The sequence below is a fragment of the Notamacropus eugenii genome, chromosome 1 (genome assembly GCF_028372415.1).
Source record: "Notamacropus eugenii isolate mMacEug1 chromosome 1, mMacEug1.pri_v2, whole genome shotgun sequence".
Lineage (NCBI taxonomy): Eukaryota > Metazoa > Chordata > Mammalia > Diprotodontia > Macropodidae > Notamacropus > Notamacropus eugenii.
The window spans coordinates 213,765,326-213,780,384 of NC_092872.1; the positions used below are offsets into that span (position 1 = coordinate 213,765,326).

General features: G+C 45.3%; 1 protein-coding gene across 1 annotated transcript in view; it reads right to left on the reverse strand.

Moving 5' to 3' along the window:
• Positions 1-3,874: 3,874 nt before the first annotated feature.
• SLIT1 (slit guidance ligand 1) overlaps positions 3,875-15,059 on the reverse strand; it is a 231,741-nt gene continuing 220,556 nt past the window's right edge. The window contains exons 32-37 of the mRNA XM_072626554.1: positions 8,361-8,598; positions 8,030-8,160; positions 7,358-7,512; positions 6,068-6,356; positions 5,305-5,516; positions 3,875-4,166 (exon numbers count right to left, since the gene is read on the reverse strand). Of these exons, the coding sequence (XP_072482655.1) occupies positions 3,928-4,166; positions 5,305-5,516; positions 6,068-6,356; positions 7,358-7,512; positions 8,030-8,160; positions 8,361-8,598 (1,264 nt within the window). The 3' untranslated portion in view covers positions 3,875-3,927. The remainder of the gene's footprint in view (positions 4,167-5,304; positions 5,517-6,067; positions 6,357-7,357; positions 7,513-8,029; positions 8,161-8,360; positions 8,599-15,059) is intronic.

A 15,059-nucleotide genomic window follows, 5' to 3' on the forward strand; every position in this document is an offset into this window, starting at 1 on the left:
AAGGGCTGGCCTCAGTCACGAGAAAACCCAAGATGAGGGTGGGATCCAACTTGTTAGCTAGGCAATGGTAGGGCAAGAAAACGGTCAGGAATACAATGCAAGCCTGTTGACCACTTCCTGCCCTCAGAACACATCAAGGCCTGTTCTTTTGGAGCCATCATAGTTGCCCTTACAGAAGGCCAATGATAGTCTAGGCAGCTAGAGGTGAGAGGGAGACAATATTCTAGGAGAAACTGGAGAAGGAACAGAAATCATTGCCTTGGTTCTTAGCTGTCCTGATGTGATGCCCTGGGTGCCCTACAGCATAGAGCTTACAGCCGATGTCTTGTTTCCACCAGGGCATATCTACAAGTGGCATGTATTGGGAGATTTTATGAGGTGGGGACGGGGGTTACTTAGTGTACGCTAACAGCTGAGTTGAGTTTCCTTGGTGTTAATAGACCTCCTAAGGTTTTTTTTTCTCCATTTTTCATTCCCTTCTGGAAAGGACAGATTTAGTGGGCATTTGGTGTTGCTGTACTAGAGCACCTTGTTTTCTGTTCAATCCCAGTCTTCCAAAGATGCTGCAGAATAAGAAGGTAATGTCTTAAAAAGATTTTTTTTTAAAGGGAAACCCAGCTTCTGCTTGCTGAAAGCTAGGTACGCCTGCCCATGAGGGAAAGGAGCATTTTGACAGCATGAGGCCATTGGCTCAAAAACGGGCTTCTCTAATGCCATTGTGTAGGGGCTTAGAGATCCCTTGAACGCCATTCTTTCCCAAGAGACAGCTCCAGGACCTTCTACAGTAAGTGATGCAGAGCTGAGAGACAAAGCCAGAGCAGTGGGAGAGTGGAGCTTTACCTTTTGAACTTGAAAGGTGGGGAGGGGGTGGAGCCAATATTAGCATCTGAGAGCTCAAGACCAACTTTGGGGAAGAAGGGTTTGCAATCCACGAAAGCAGGGGGCCTTTCATTAGAAGAGAATCAAGTCCCCAAGTTTATATTCCTACACTCCCCACCAAGAGCTTCCTCTGGGGTTCTTAACCTTTTTTATGTCACAAACTCCTTCTCAAAATAATGTTTTCAGATGTGTAAAGTAAAATACATAGTATACAAAGTAAATCAATTCCAGTGAAATCCAGTTATCAAAATATTTTTTAAAAAAAGTTCATGATCCCCAAGTTAAGTACTAATGATATCTAGACAGGATCTCAGATACCCTGTCAAAAGGAGGCCATGGCCTTTCCCCCCTTTGGCCCCTCTAGCCAGGCTGATGTCTTAGAATAAAAGAATGAAGTTTTGTGTTTATTTGAAATTTCATAATACTTGAATTCATAATTCAATTCCATTTACAAGTGGAATTTTTATTTGTGGATGGTCAACAATTTAGCGAGTCTTAACTGTGGCCCCTCACACTCCATCTCCACCTTCAGCTGCCTTCCTTTCAATACTCTGGTGTCTGGTTAATCACATCTTAGCAGTCTTGTATTGGAGCCACCGAGGCCATCTCCTCTGCTGAAGCCTTCTCAGACTCATTCAGCCTTCATTGAGCATCTCTCTCCTCCCAACCCCAACAGTTGTTATAATCCACACCACTATTTTAGGTCAGATTAAACACTTAGTCCTACGTTCCTGAATGTAGGCTGTTTAAAGTCAGGGATTCTGTCTTCTACTTCTCTGCATCCCTCCCATTCACTATGCCTAGCACAGTGCTTAATAAATACTTGTTGGTTAACATTTGGGTTTTTATTTTGGTAAATATTTTCTAATTCAAAGGATTTTTTTCCCAACTTCCATCCTAAACTGTACCTCATAGCTCAGTGATCAAAGTCTCACTGAGCTTACCCTCAAAATAGTTAATCTCTTGGACCCTTGCAGCCTACCTGAACAAGAGCCCACCAATACCAGCTGTGCCTTAACAGAATGATCTATCCATCCATAGGCCCCCTAACCCTAGGCACCTAGAAGGTTGTGACCAAAACTAAAAAATATTGATCCAAATACTAGGACCTAGTCAGAGAATTAGAATCCTAGATCTGAAAGGGGTCTTAGATAATCATCTTCTACAAAAGACTCATTGTACAGATAAGGAAATGGCTCTGAAATGACTTGCTCAAAGTCACATATCAAGTTAACAACAGAGCTAAGACTAGAACCGGGTCATCTGGTTCTGAATCCAGTTTTCTTTCCATTACACTGTACTGCTCAGAATGTTTGTAGTGAATGAGCTGCCCGGAATGCATCCCAGGAATTAACTTGGTTTGGTGAGATGAACTGAGGTCATATGTATGATAACATGCCTGTTACTCTTGCCTGCGAGACCTTGGCTTCTGCTGGGACTGGGGAGGGCAGATTGGAGGGACAGAAGAGGAAGAAGGCAGTCATCTCCAGGCTGATCAAGATCTTGACTTTTTTTCATGAGCCCATTTCCACAACCAAAGTTAAGGCTTCTGCTTCCCTCCACCCCCCTCTGCACAACTCAGCAATCACTTTCCTAAATGTTAGCACTTATGGGACTCAGTAAACTCTTAGATATTTACCCTTGCTAAGACAGATTTTGCTAGACTGCTTTTTAAAGAGTGGCTTGTTATCCCTGGTTTCATAGGTATGGTCCCAAGGGACTATCCCCTCCCACTCAGACATATTATCCTCTCTTAGCTTGTCCCCAGGTTCAGTCACTAGCGCTATGAAAATAGGCTCCTCTCTGAAAGCTTAAGGAAGTGTCTGTTTTCCCTGTGAAGTGAAGAATGCTGGAAGTGAGCTGAGAGACAACAGAGCTGGCCGTTCTGCCTCATTGAAAGGATGAAGGTGTTGCTTTTGCATGGGACACAAGGTAAGGGGAACTAACAAGAACTTGTTTCTCCCCAACTTCCCCTCCCTCCAGCTCCCATCCCTGGACACAAACGGGTCTCCACGAGTTTCCAGGGCTTTTCAAGACCATCTGCTTTGGTGTTTATATTCCCTGGATGCCCCTTGTCAGCCAGAGATCAGGAAAAGCTGCTGAATTTTCAGAAGTCCTCAGTGCTCCAGTGAAATGAAGGTTCCTAAGGTAGTCAGATCCCCACATGACCACCGTGCCCTTGCCAACCCCAGACCCTTAAGAGAGCACTACGAAATGCTCTCATGTACAGTCACTTCCCAGGGAGAGAGGCTGAATGAACTATCCAAATCAGTGCCATTGTGTAATTAAGTCTGTGAGCCCCCGAAGACATTCTCTCTGGCATAGGAACCTGCATGAGCTAGGTGAATACAGCCAGGAACCATGCTCTTGACCAGCTTTAATTCTAGGATCTGGCAACCTGCAGAGGTGGAGAGCACATCTGGGCTCCAGGGCCATGCAGTGGTCTGCATCTGCTGTGTCCTAGCCACAGGCAGAGAGGAAGAAAGAGTTGACTGCAGATGGGTGGATTCAATCCAAGTGGAGTAGCCTGGGCCTCTGGCAGGAAGGGATTTGGGCAAAGGATCTGCCCCTCCCCTAACCTCACTCATTCATTCATTCATTCAATGAATATTTATTGAGCGCCTACTATGTGCAAGGCACTTCAAGCCAGCCCCAGGAAGAGGGCAGGCCGACCACACAGAGCAGCTCAGCTCAGCTCCAGGGCCCACAGCTGCTATTTTGTTCTGAGCTTCAAAAAAGGAAAAAAAATTCTATCTATACATAGGTTCTGCACACGGGCAGTTAACCTTGCCTTTCCTTCCCCCGCTTCCAATGGCCATGGTTCCTGCTACATGGCTCTGCCATCTCCAGACATCAGCACAGTTGCTTGTATTGCCATGGCTAGTTCAGTCCACTATCCACACCTATCCTTGCTGCACTGACCATCCACATCCTGGCATCTCTTTCTTTGCTGTGGTTGTTTCCCACCCCACCACAACCCTCCCTCCCTCCCCGGTGTCCCCATTCCTCCCTTCCCCATCATCAGCCCAGCTTTGGGCCTTTCTGGCGCTACATGCAGCGGGCGCAGCCACACTTGATGGCCTTTTCCACCTCCTCCACAAATGAGGAACCATCGCTGCACTCAAAGGTGAATCTCCTCCGTTTCATCCGCAGCCCTGTGCAGCAGCCCTGGCCCAGGCAGGAGCCTCGACACTCGACCCAGGACAGCGGGCGGGTGGTCTGGCAGATGGCATAGCCCCTCTGGACCTGATGGAAATCCCGAACAGGGTCCCCCTGGCACTCCGACTCTGAGTGAGACACCAAGAGAAAGGCACAGAGTCACATGCCTTCTTTAGAGCCGTTTGTAGAGGTGGGAAGTAGATTAGCTTACAAGGTGTCCTTGTAACCAGCTTCCCACAACTTGTGGGATCTCCTTTCCCTAATTCCTTCCTCCCTCTAAAAGTCTTAGGATTCTTAGTATCATATATTTTTGAACTGGAAATAACCTTAGAGGTGATTTAGTCCAGCCTCCTGGTTTTATGGATGAAGAAATAGAAGCCTAGAAAGTATAAGTGACCTGTCCAGTCACATCCAAGAAAAAAGAGCTAGGAATCCAACCCAAGTCTGCTCTCTCCAAATGTAATCCTCTTTCCACTGTACCACAGTGACTAAAAGGGACAGTGAAAGTCAGATGTTTCCATCTCTTTCCAAATGTTTCCCATTGGAAGAGCTCTCTGAAGTCATCAAATCCAAACCCTTAATCTTCATACAAGAGAGGGCCAAAGGCCTGAAAATTGAGTGATTTACTCAAGATCACAAGCATCAAGTAATAGAGCTGAGATTAAAACCTAGGTTCTTTACTCCAAATCCAGCGTTCATCTTATGGCTCTACTTCTACCCAAGCCACCTCCTCACCTCCATTCCCTACCCCCACCCCCATCCCAACCCACCCCCAATGCCTGATCTCAACAGCAGCCAGAGGAAAGAATAGGATCCATGCCTTTAAAAACCTGGACTTCCCTTTTACTATACCCCACTTCCAGGCACAGGGAAGAGATGGGGGATAGGAAAAGGATTTTTTTTTTTTACCAGGATGCTCTAGGCTGGGAGTATTCCCTGGAGAAGAGATACCATGCAGACTTGGAGAAAGGCGCCATTCTTCTGGTTGCACTGAGGGTAAGTGGAGGAGCATTTCATTTCAGAAGGCGAGGGTCTGGCTCCTCACTAGATATGGGGCAGCCAGGAGGCATAGCCAGGTCGGGAAAACCAGTAAAAATGCTGTGAAGCAATTCTCTCATTGGAGAAATTTAGGGATTGGTACCCAGAAGGGAGGGAAAAGAGAGGGGACACTGGGCTTAGGAACAAGGCAGAGGCTAGGAAATAAAGCAGTGAACTGAGGAGCAAGGGTTTTCAGGGAAAGGGTACATTAGGATGGGGGTCCCTGACCTTGCTCACACAGCTCCCCAGCAAAGCCACCGTCACACACACAGTGCGCAGCCCCCTCCGTGGAAATCTGGCAGTGCCCATGTAGACAATGAAGGTTCTCACAGGGATCAGGCGGCTCCCCTGGCTGGTTGCACAGAGCTCCTTTGTACCCATCCTGACACTGACAGCTGTAGGACAGAGCATCCAGGGGCATGCAGGTCCCATGTCCACACCTGGAGAGGACAGAACGCAAAACCTGCCTAAAATGGTAAAATGAAACTGAGGTGGGAGTCCTGTCTTCAGGAGGCAATCTGTGCAGATCATTGCCCCAGTTCTATCCACACCGTCTATTCTCAGAGCCAACCCCCCTCACTCCTCATCCCATCAGACGCTGAGTTCTAACAGTAGCCCCCAGGAAGAAAGGATCTGCCTTTTGCTATATCCCACTTCTAGGAAAAGGACCTTTTTACGAGGAGGCTCCAGGTTTCCCTAGAGAAGACCCCATGCAGTCATTCCCTCTCGCTAGGTCCTAGAGAACTGAGGTGATGAGGGGCCCAGGCATATGTTCCCTCGGAGTTTGACAAGGATGGAGAAGGGACCTTTTTATCACAAGGCTCTAGAAGCAGACCTTTTCTTCTACCTCTTTCCTATTCGGAGCCTGCCTCACACCTTCCCTCTCTACCCCTTTTCTAGTGTTCTTCTCCTGGGCCTTCGCGTCAGCAGCCAGAGACTGCCTTTCTCACCCCAGGGAGGAGAGAAGGTTCATGGGGACCCACTCACTCACTTGTGCCCCTGGCAGGGGTTGCTGAGCTGCTGATCGCAGTGGGGACCTCCCCAGCCTGGCTCGCAGTGGCAGATGGGCCCCTGGGCAGCATTGGGCTGGCAGATGCCATGGAGACAGTACAGCTTACGGCATGGCTCACAGCCTGGCACCACACCCGGCTTCATCTGGGTCTTGGTGAAGTCTTGTAACTCATTATTGATGTAGAGGTTACGGATGCAGCCGTGGAAACTGGTACCGTTGAGGATCTGCCACAGCCGGAAGGCAGCTGAGTTCACATCCACAGGCATTCCTGCAGCCAGGAGCAAAGCTTGTCTGAGCCCTACAAGAAGCCCTGAGGGGGCTCTATCTGGGGCACATCCAGGGAAGGGACTTTCTTAGAGATAGAGAATCAAGTCTCTATCTCCTCCCATTCCATGAATAGGTCTCATCATGGCTGCTTTTCTTCTGTTTCCCCATTTCTGGCTAATCTCTTGTCTACCCAGAACTTGTAGGTAGAGCCCCACACCCCTGTTAGGTGGAATGTGTAGGCCTCTCTTCCTGGCCTCCTTCAAGGGTATCACTGGCCGAGAGACAGAGACAGAGAGAGACAGAGACAGAGAGATGGAGAGACGAGACAGAGAGACAGAGACAGAGAGATGGAGAAACAGAGAGGGAGAGAGAAGGCTAAAGAGAATCTGTTCCAAGCACAAGGCAGTCCTCTCACCCCAGGCTAAGAGATCCCTCTTTGGTGATGATGACTTTCACCTTTACAGACTCCCCACACACGCATCAGCAACTAAGACTTGAGCTAAGACAGCCTTTCCTCTAACCCTCTCTTTTATGTCTCTTGTTTATGCCAATGTTGTTAAACTTTTGTTCCGGAGCCCCAAGACAGAGGGAGAAGGGTGACATAGAAAGAGACCTCTGACTTGAACCTCTATTCCAGCCCCACATCCCCTGCTACTCAAAGGCTAGGTTATTTCTAAACTCAGAACTGCAGTCCTGAGACAAGGTGGGAGTGAGGGGTACCATGGGCAGGGGTACCATTAGTTAGTGCCCAATCTATAGGAACTTAGAGAGACTAATCCTGGTCTTAAATTAGCCCATAACACAAGGGACTTAGGTCATTGACTTCTATGCAAGACCAGATCCCAACCTCCAAATCATTTTAGAAGTGATCCACCCTCCAGACTAGGGAATGGGAGAGGCCATCATAGGGTCCTGGGGCTTCCAGGGACCATAGCTTTCTCTGACCCAAAATGAATGGAGAGGTCCTGTCAATGAGGCCCTGTTCCCTCCTTGGGGCCTCACCTCCCACATAGAGCGGGGCCTCACTGTTGAGGGTGTAGTGTTTGCCAAAGTTGTCCATGGTCATGGGGCTGCCACCATCAATGGAGAGATTCACCATCTGGTCAAAGGTGACAAGTTCGACTGTGTGGAACTGGCCATCATTGATGGTCTCGGCGCTAGAAGGAGACAAGGTAGCACCCCCCCGCTGTGGGTCAGGGGCTTCAGTCACAGACCGTCCTTGCCACAGGAGAACATCAGCATCTGTTTCTCCAGAGATGGGGTGCTACCATGGCAGCAGCAGAGATCACTGTTCTCCTAAGGATCTCAAAGCACCTTACAAATAGCATCACAAGAAAAGAAGGACAGTGGGGTTTCAAAGTAACTCAGTGACAGACTTCTCATCCACCCTCCCTAGGGTTTTCTTGAGAAGGCATATCAAGGGTGTCCCTGCCTTGCAGAGGCTTCCTAAGCTTTCCCCTTGCCACAGTGCTCTGCCCAGAGCCCTCACCAAGGTGGGGGACCCCCAGAGTCTCCTTTCTGAAGTAGACCCTGAACAGGAAGGTTGGAAGAAGATAGTGGCAGGGGTTCTGGCTCATGGACCTCCACGGATTCATATCTTCTACTAAGAATAGCAGTTATAATTGTGGAGACCAAGTGGTAGATGCCCCACCCCAGCCCCAAAGGAGGAGCTACCTGTAGATGGCAGAGCTGGGGTAACTGCCTGGGTCATAGCTGACCCTCACATGTCCTTGGTACAGCTCTACGGCAATGTGGTCATTGTCTCCATTGTACAACAGGATTCCATTGTCTTCCGCTGTGGCAACCTGTGGGGTGGGGGGAAGATACCTGTGCAACTGCATGTTGGAAATAGGTAGGAGTGGAAACCCTTGATTCCCTTGCTAAGCGGCACCCTTGGAAATACAAAGTTCTTAAGACTACTCCCCCACTCCCAGGTAATGGCTCTCTTCTTCATGCATCACCCCAGCTCTCCTCCCCAGTGCCCAGGCCCCTCATCTCATTGTACCTGTAGTGTGATGTTGGCCCGGGGCCAGTTCTGCAAGTCAGTGAACTGTAGGTATGTGTCTCTGTCCACAAAGTTGACACTTAGAAGCTTCTCACACTCAGGGCCACCAAAGCCTGGCAGACACTGACATACAGGCCTATTACCCAGGTCCACACAGTTGGCACCATTCTGGCATTCAGCTCCTTCACAGGAGCTCAGTGGCCCTAGGGGCTGGGAGGCCATCTCACATAGTTGTCCACTGGGATGGAAAGAGAAGGGAAAAGAAAAACTAGGTTGGAAACAGTGACCCTATGTCTTCGGCACAAGGCCTATCCTGTTTCATCCTGGAGCCCTTCTCCCAGTATACACTCATTACTAGTCACCTGAGCCCTGTCTCTATTTTCAATTAAATTCAATTAAGTATTTAGTAAAGGTTCAGCCCCTGTGACCTACACAGCCCTTGTCCAGAGGAACTCATTCTATTAACTGCCGTGTCCACTGTGTCCTTTGGAGTTCCTAATTCTGTTGTTTGGTAGGTTTAAAAATTATTGTAAACTTAACAGCTATTAACAGAAAGAAACAAATATACATACAAGAAGAGTTCATGATCTGACATTGAACCTTTAAGGAGTCAGAACTAAAAAGAATTAAGGGATAAGGAAAGAAAAGCATTTATTCTGTGTCTGCCACAAAGATACTCACCGACTATGTTCCCACATCTTAAATAAAGAAATTCTATGAAGAACTTGAGAAGACCTTCCAAAGTAAACCAGTGGGTATACTTGGTGAAGTCAGTGCAAAGATGAGCAAAGAGTTGTGAAAAACATGTTGGAAAATATGGCCCAGGAGCAAGAAAAAAAAGAAGCCAAAGGCTTGTAGATTCTATAAATGTCTTTTTCCTACGTATCATAAATATTTTTCCCTAGAATAGAGTTGGGAGATACATGGTAAGAACCAAATAACATCACAAAAAGTGAAAATGTTTATATTTTAACAGAGAGGAATTTATTTGATTATTAATGTGGAAGTCTATTCTAAATCAGCTCTTGGTGCTCAGTCAAACCAATGACATGTTAAAGCAAAGATCAGAAACCAACACAAATTACTACAATCAACTGAGGCAACTTTAACCTGATCTATTTGAGTAGGCTATTGACACTGAAAAATGAAAAACTGATCAAATGAACAGACTATTACAATTCCTAAGGAAATTTGATGTAAATTAATCACAAAAAGAAACCATCTTAGCCACAGATACGTGATTTCTTTGCAGATCAGAGAAAGAATTATGACAGCAAAGGGCACAGCTGGTTCAGAATATAAATTTGTTAGTAAAATCCAAAGAATGGCCGAGGAAGATATGAACGATTGTTACCTTAGGAAACAGTAGGAAACAATTTCACCGAAAGCTTGGGGAGATTAAGTTAAATTATCTCAAGAGTACTTAAGGATGAAACTCAAAGGAGGAGGGTAGGGAGAGAAAGAATAATGGAAAAGATTCCGTAAGATTTCCATAACAAACCCTTTATTCCCTCCATGACAATGGAGCCATCACATCTGGACTCAACAACACAGTCCCAGTGTATGGCATGAGGAAGTAGAAATGGTCCTGAAGGAAATAAAGTTGGGGAGAGCAGCTGGACTACAGAAAGGAGGTCTGTGCTTGAGCTGATGCAATTTTCAGGGCACTGAAGGACTGATTTTCAAGCCATCAGAAAAAGGAGAAGATATAATGTACTTGGGGAAAATCTGAGATTTTATTACTCTAAAAAGTCAACTGAGAAAAAAATGACTAACTACTTACCCATATACCTATTTTCCCAGTTCCTCAAAATCTGAAAAGAAATAATCTACACATGTATTGAACACATCCTTGTGAAAGGTATGAGAAGAGAGCAGGTGACATTCTACAGCAGAATCAATCATCTTTCTAGTCAGACCATTAACCAAAAGGTACTGGGATATAGGATTCCATTGTATTTATCATCTGTTGACTATTTTAAAAAAGCATTTGATTTGGTAGAATAAAATGCCACTTTAAAAGTACTCCTATATATATGATAGAATCATACAAAATTCCTTGAAAGATGTAACAGAAGAGATAATTTTGCTCAGTGACAAGTGAAGCATGAGCAATAAGACATAGCTTTTCAAAGGTTAGTCTCAGTCACCATGAAAGTTCTATATAGTTGATGGGGTCTTCCAGATGTTCCTGCTTGCAGATCACATTGTACTAATTGCTTCTATCCTCAGTACATTTCACATTCTCCTAAATTAGAGATATATAACTACTCAAGAGCTCAGACTAAGTATCTATACAGGAAAAGCCAAGTGGATGAGGAATACCTATTGTCTAGACTACAATATGCAGTAGGATAGATAAACCATAGAAATTGTCTTTCAATATATTTGTTCTGAACATAAATTATAAAATAAGGCCTGGGCTCAAATGAAAAGGAGGAGAGTCAGCTATATTGCATTTGATAAAATACACAGTGTTTCCAATAAACAAGCTTCTCCCTGAAACAAAGACCTACCACAAACCTCAATACCCTTCAGTAAATATTGTCAGACCACAAAGCCAGCAATGGAGAGGTATGTGATAGGAATGTTTGGGCTATTACATGTTACCCAGCAATTACATGGGAGAAGTTACTTAAAGGTTATCATCAAAGAGATGCATGACCAAGAAAGAAGTTGGACAAGTCATGGAGTGAAGGAGTGGCATAACTAATGGGCAGTCTGTGCGCCTTCTTAGAAATAGAGGGAACATCTAGAATTTGGGGTGGGCCCCCTCTGGAGAATTACAAGGGTTTACAGAGATGAATAGGAGTAAGGTAAAGGGGGTTTTCCTTTGGTAACACCGGAGGGAGTACCCACATTAACAAAATCACAGACACATCCAGGTAGTGTTGTCCAGGAGGCAGCCGAAGATGCGCTGTAGAAGCAAGCTGCACATTTTGATTTGGGAGTCATCTACACAGAAATGATAATTGAACCCACAGGAGCAGGTAAGTTTACCAAGGAATGCAGTGTAAAGAGAGAAGAGAAGACAGTCTAGAGTGGAATCTTGCGGGATGCCCACTATGAGACAGGATGTGGGTGATGCCAAAGCAAAGGAGCAGGGCAGGTGTCTGGAGCTACCGGTTTTGACTGGGTGGTAGACATGGATTAAGTGAACCTCAGAGAAGGAGAGGTTACTGAGTGACAGGGTAGAGGAAGGGCCTGGAGGTGGCAATGTGGAGTGAGAAGCATTCTTAAATCCTCCACTTCAACTCATGAGTCAGGGAGAATGAGTGAAGGTGTAACCAGAACTGGAATGGAAGGTCACAGAGGCTACCATCATGAGGGAGCCAGTTCTCGAATGGACAAGGAAGAGATTGAAGAGGACAGCCCAGTGGGAAGGGTGGGTGATTTGAGAGTAGGACATGGCACCTGGGATAGGGGTGGGAAGGTTTAAAGAGAATGGGAATAAGGGAGTGGGCAGTGCGGGGTGGAGAACAGAGTCCTCCTCTACTGAAAGCTGAGGTTTCAGAACTGACCGCCTCCAATCCTGCTGAAAAACTGATATTCCTAAATACTAGATCTGGCCATGTCACTGCTCAGTACCCTCCTGTGACCTTCTATCACCCTTTAGATGAAACACACACTCCTCTTTCTTGTTTACAACCCTTCGACACCCGACTCCCAACTCATTTTTCTAGCCAGCCTCTTCCTTATACACAGCACTCTGCTTTACACACTCTACTATCCTTACAAACAAACAAACCTTGCTGTTCCTCACACACAATATTTTCTCCCATCTCTATGCCTTTCCCTCATACCCAGAATGCCCTCCTAGCCCAGGTGAAGGAGAGCTCAAGTTCTTCAGATTTTTTAAGGAGTACAAAATGTTGCTTTTTTCATTCATCAAATACAGTAACCAAGGCAACAAAATGCCCTATACACGCTTTATCATGAATACAAACTTGATTTTTCTCCCTTAACAATGAACATGAGAAGGCCTCACATGCCTGGCCTCTCATCATAGCAGATCAAGAGCTGTTCTCTGAGCTGGGAAGGCCTTGGTTCAGTCTTTTCTCTGATATGCTGCCTAGTGCTCTAATACAGGTCCCATTGTGCACTGAAAAGAGATGCTCACTACCAATTAAGTCACAGGCCAGTGGGGAAAAAAAGAAGGCAGGGTGTGGAACGTTACTTCCTAGAAGAACGGAAGAGTGCCTCTTCAAATTTCTCATAGGACTTTTGCTATACCCATCCTTGAACTTATCATACTTTCCTGTGTTTCGTGCTACTTGTATACATGCAGCTTCCTATTTGAAACTGGAAGTAATGCAAAAAAAAAAAAAGATAAAATAGAACAGAACTAGTCCATTTTAGAATGGACTATTTTGGAACTGGTTCAAATCTCACCTTAGACAAGGAATTTAATCTCTCTGGGTCTCAGGTTCCTCATTTGTAAAGTGTAAAGCAAAATTGTAAAGTTGGACTAGGTGATCTCTCAAGTTCCAATCCGAAAGTCATCATCAACAGTGCATATACTCCACTGGGGACCTAATACCCCAGTTCACAATGTGCTATATGAGGAAGCAGGAAAGGGGAAACTGAATCTGGAAGAACAAGTGGACCTAAGCATATAAAAGAAGTCTGCTGGAGGGGATCATTTTAAAGGTACTCAGGGATAAGCTTTCAAGATATCTCCAGGCAGAGAAGACTCCCCCAAAATAGAAAAAAAATCATTAACAATACTACTTTAAAAAAACAACAACTGAGAAGACAGCAGTTTGCCTATTTTCTCTTCTCTGTATAGTCTTTTTTTTTTTTTTAGGCAATTAGGGTTAAGTGACTTGCCTGGGGTCACACAACTAGTAAGTGTCAAGTGTCTGAGGCCAAATTTGAACTCAGGTCCCCCTTCCTCCAGGGCCTGGTATTCTATCCACTGTACCTCCTAGCTGCCCCTTCGATATAGTCTTTTTTGAGGTTTGTCTGTGTACACATCAAGGATATTTTTGATGGAAATGTGAGAAGAGCACAGGCAGATTTTAAAAAATAATTTTTTAGAACATGATACAATCACAAAATCACATGGTTGAGAAGATAAAAAAATCAAGATCCTACTGTGTTCACTGCTTGTTGAGTAACAAAAAGCATTTGACTCAGAGGAGCAAGACACAGACTTAAACCTTTTATGAAGGTGTCTTCCATAGATTTGTTAAGGTCCCATAAGATTCCTTGATGGTTGTAAACAAAGGGAAAATGTTGATAGTTAGAAGAGTGTTAGGAAGGGAGTAAGCATTTACCACTACATGCCAGGCTCTGTGCTAAGCACTTTACCAATACCATCACATTTAACTCTCATAACAGCCCTGTGAGATAGGTGCTGGTCTGTTACTCTGTCCATTTTACAGCTGAGGAAACTGAGGCAAACAGCAGTTAAGTGTCTTGCCCAGGGTCACACGGATAGTCAGTGTCTGAGGCTGGATTGGACCTCAAGTCTTCCTGAATTCAGGCCCAGCATTCTATGTACCATACCTAATAAGGAACGCTTTCAAGTTCAATATGAAACAGGGAGATGAATTCTCGCCAAAACTCCACTCATATCATCCCTGAAATGAAAATGTTCTCCACAGATTCTAAATGGAAGAGAGAGTAAATCCATGCAGTAAGGTCCTCCACATGCTCCTGGTTGTAGATAACATTGCGTTGATTATATCATGCCTTCAAACACCAGAAAGTCTCCTCAAGGAGATTCATAGCTACTGCAAAGAAACTAGCCTAGCAATTCACACAGGACAACCCCAAAGAGAATAAAAATACGCATTATCCAGATAATGATGTGCTATGACATGGGCAACCCATGAGTTAATCCATCAATCCATCTATCTTGGACAAATGATCAGCCACCTGGGCCCAGAAACAAATGGAACAAGGCAATAGACTAGATTACATTTGAAAGATGGATGGTGCAGCATTTTCATTGATCCCAAGCTTTTTCAATACCAGTATCCTCTCATTATGCTATGCAGCCTTCAGTCACTGATCCCTATAATCTCAGAAGAATCAAAATTGTGGATGACCAAAAGACAGTGGGAAGATGAACGATGTCTACGAGTAGGCTGAAGCAGATTACCAAAATTGGCTTGAATGCAAGAAGTGGTATTAAAAAAACATAAAAGAAATGGAGGAGGGCTGACTGATACTGTAACAAAAGTGAGAGATAATTGAAAGATAGCCAAATGGTACACACCAGTGCTCCTCCCAAAGAGAAAGGCCTTTAGCACACCAAGAAGATCCTCTCTGAAGAGTCTGGGGGAGGAGATGCACAAGAATGGAATAGGATGAGGAGGAAGGATTGGCTAGCAGTCTATGCCAGTGGAGGAAGTAGCTACATCAGTGTGGTGACTTAATCCATCAAAGTATGGAAGAGATTCTTTCCTGCGAATGCCTGTCCTTCTATCTCCAATGCCAAGCACAGTATCTTCTCCATAATAAGCACTTACTTAATTGAACCAAATTACAGAACTGAAGAACCTCTCTAGTTCTCATGGTGTGCCCTTGACTGGGAAGAAGCTGATACATCCCAGACAAAAAGAGGGCCCTGTTTGTGATGCCAGAAAATCACTAGGTCTTAGCACAGTGCCTTCAGCAGAGGGGAGGACATTAGGCTGCAGAATTATGAACTTCCTTGCTTGCCCCTTCCTCAGGCTCCAGCTCAGACAC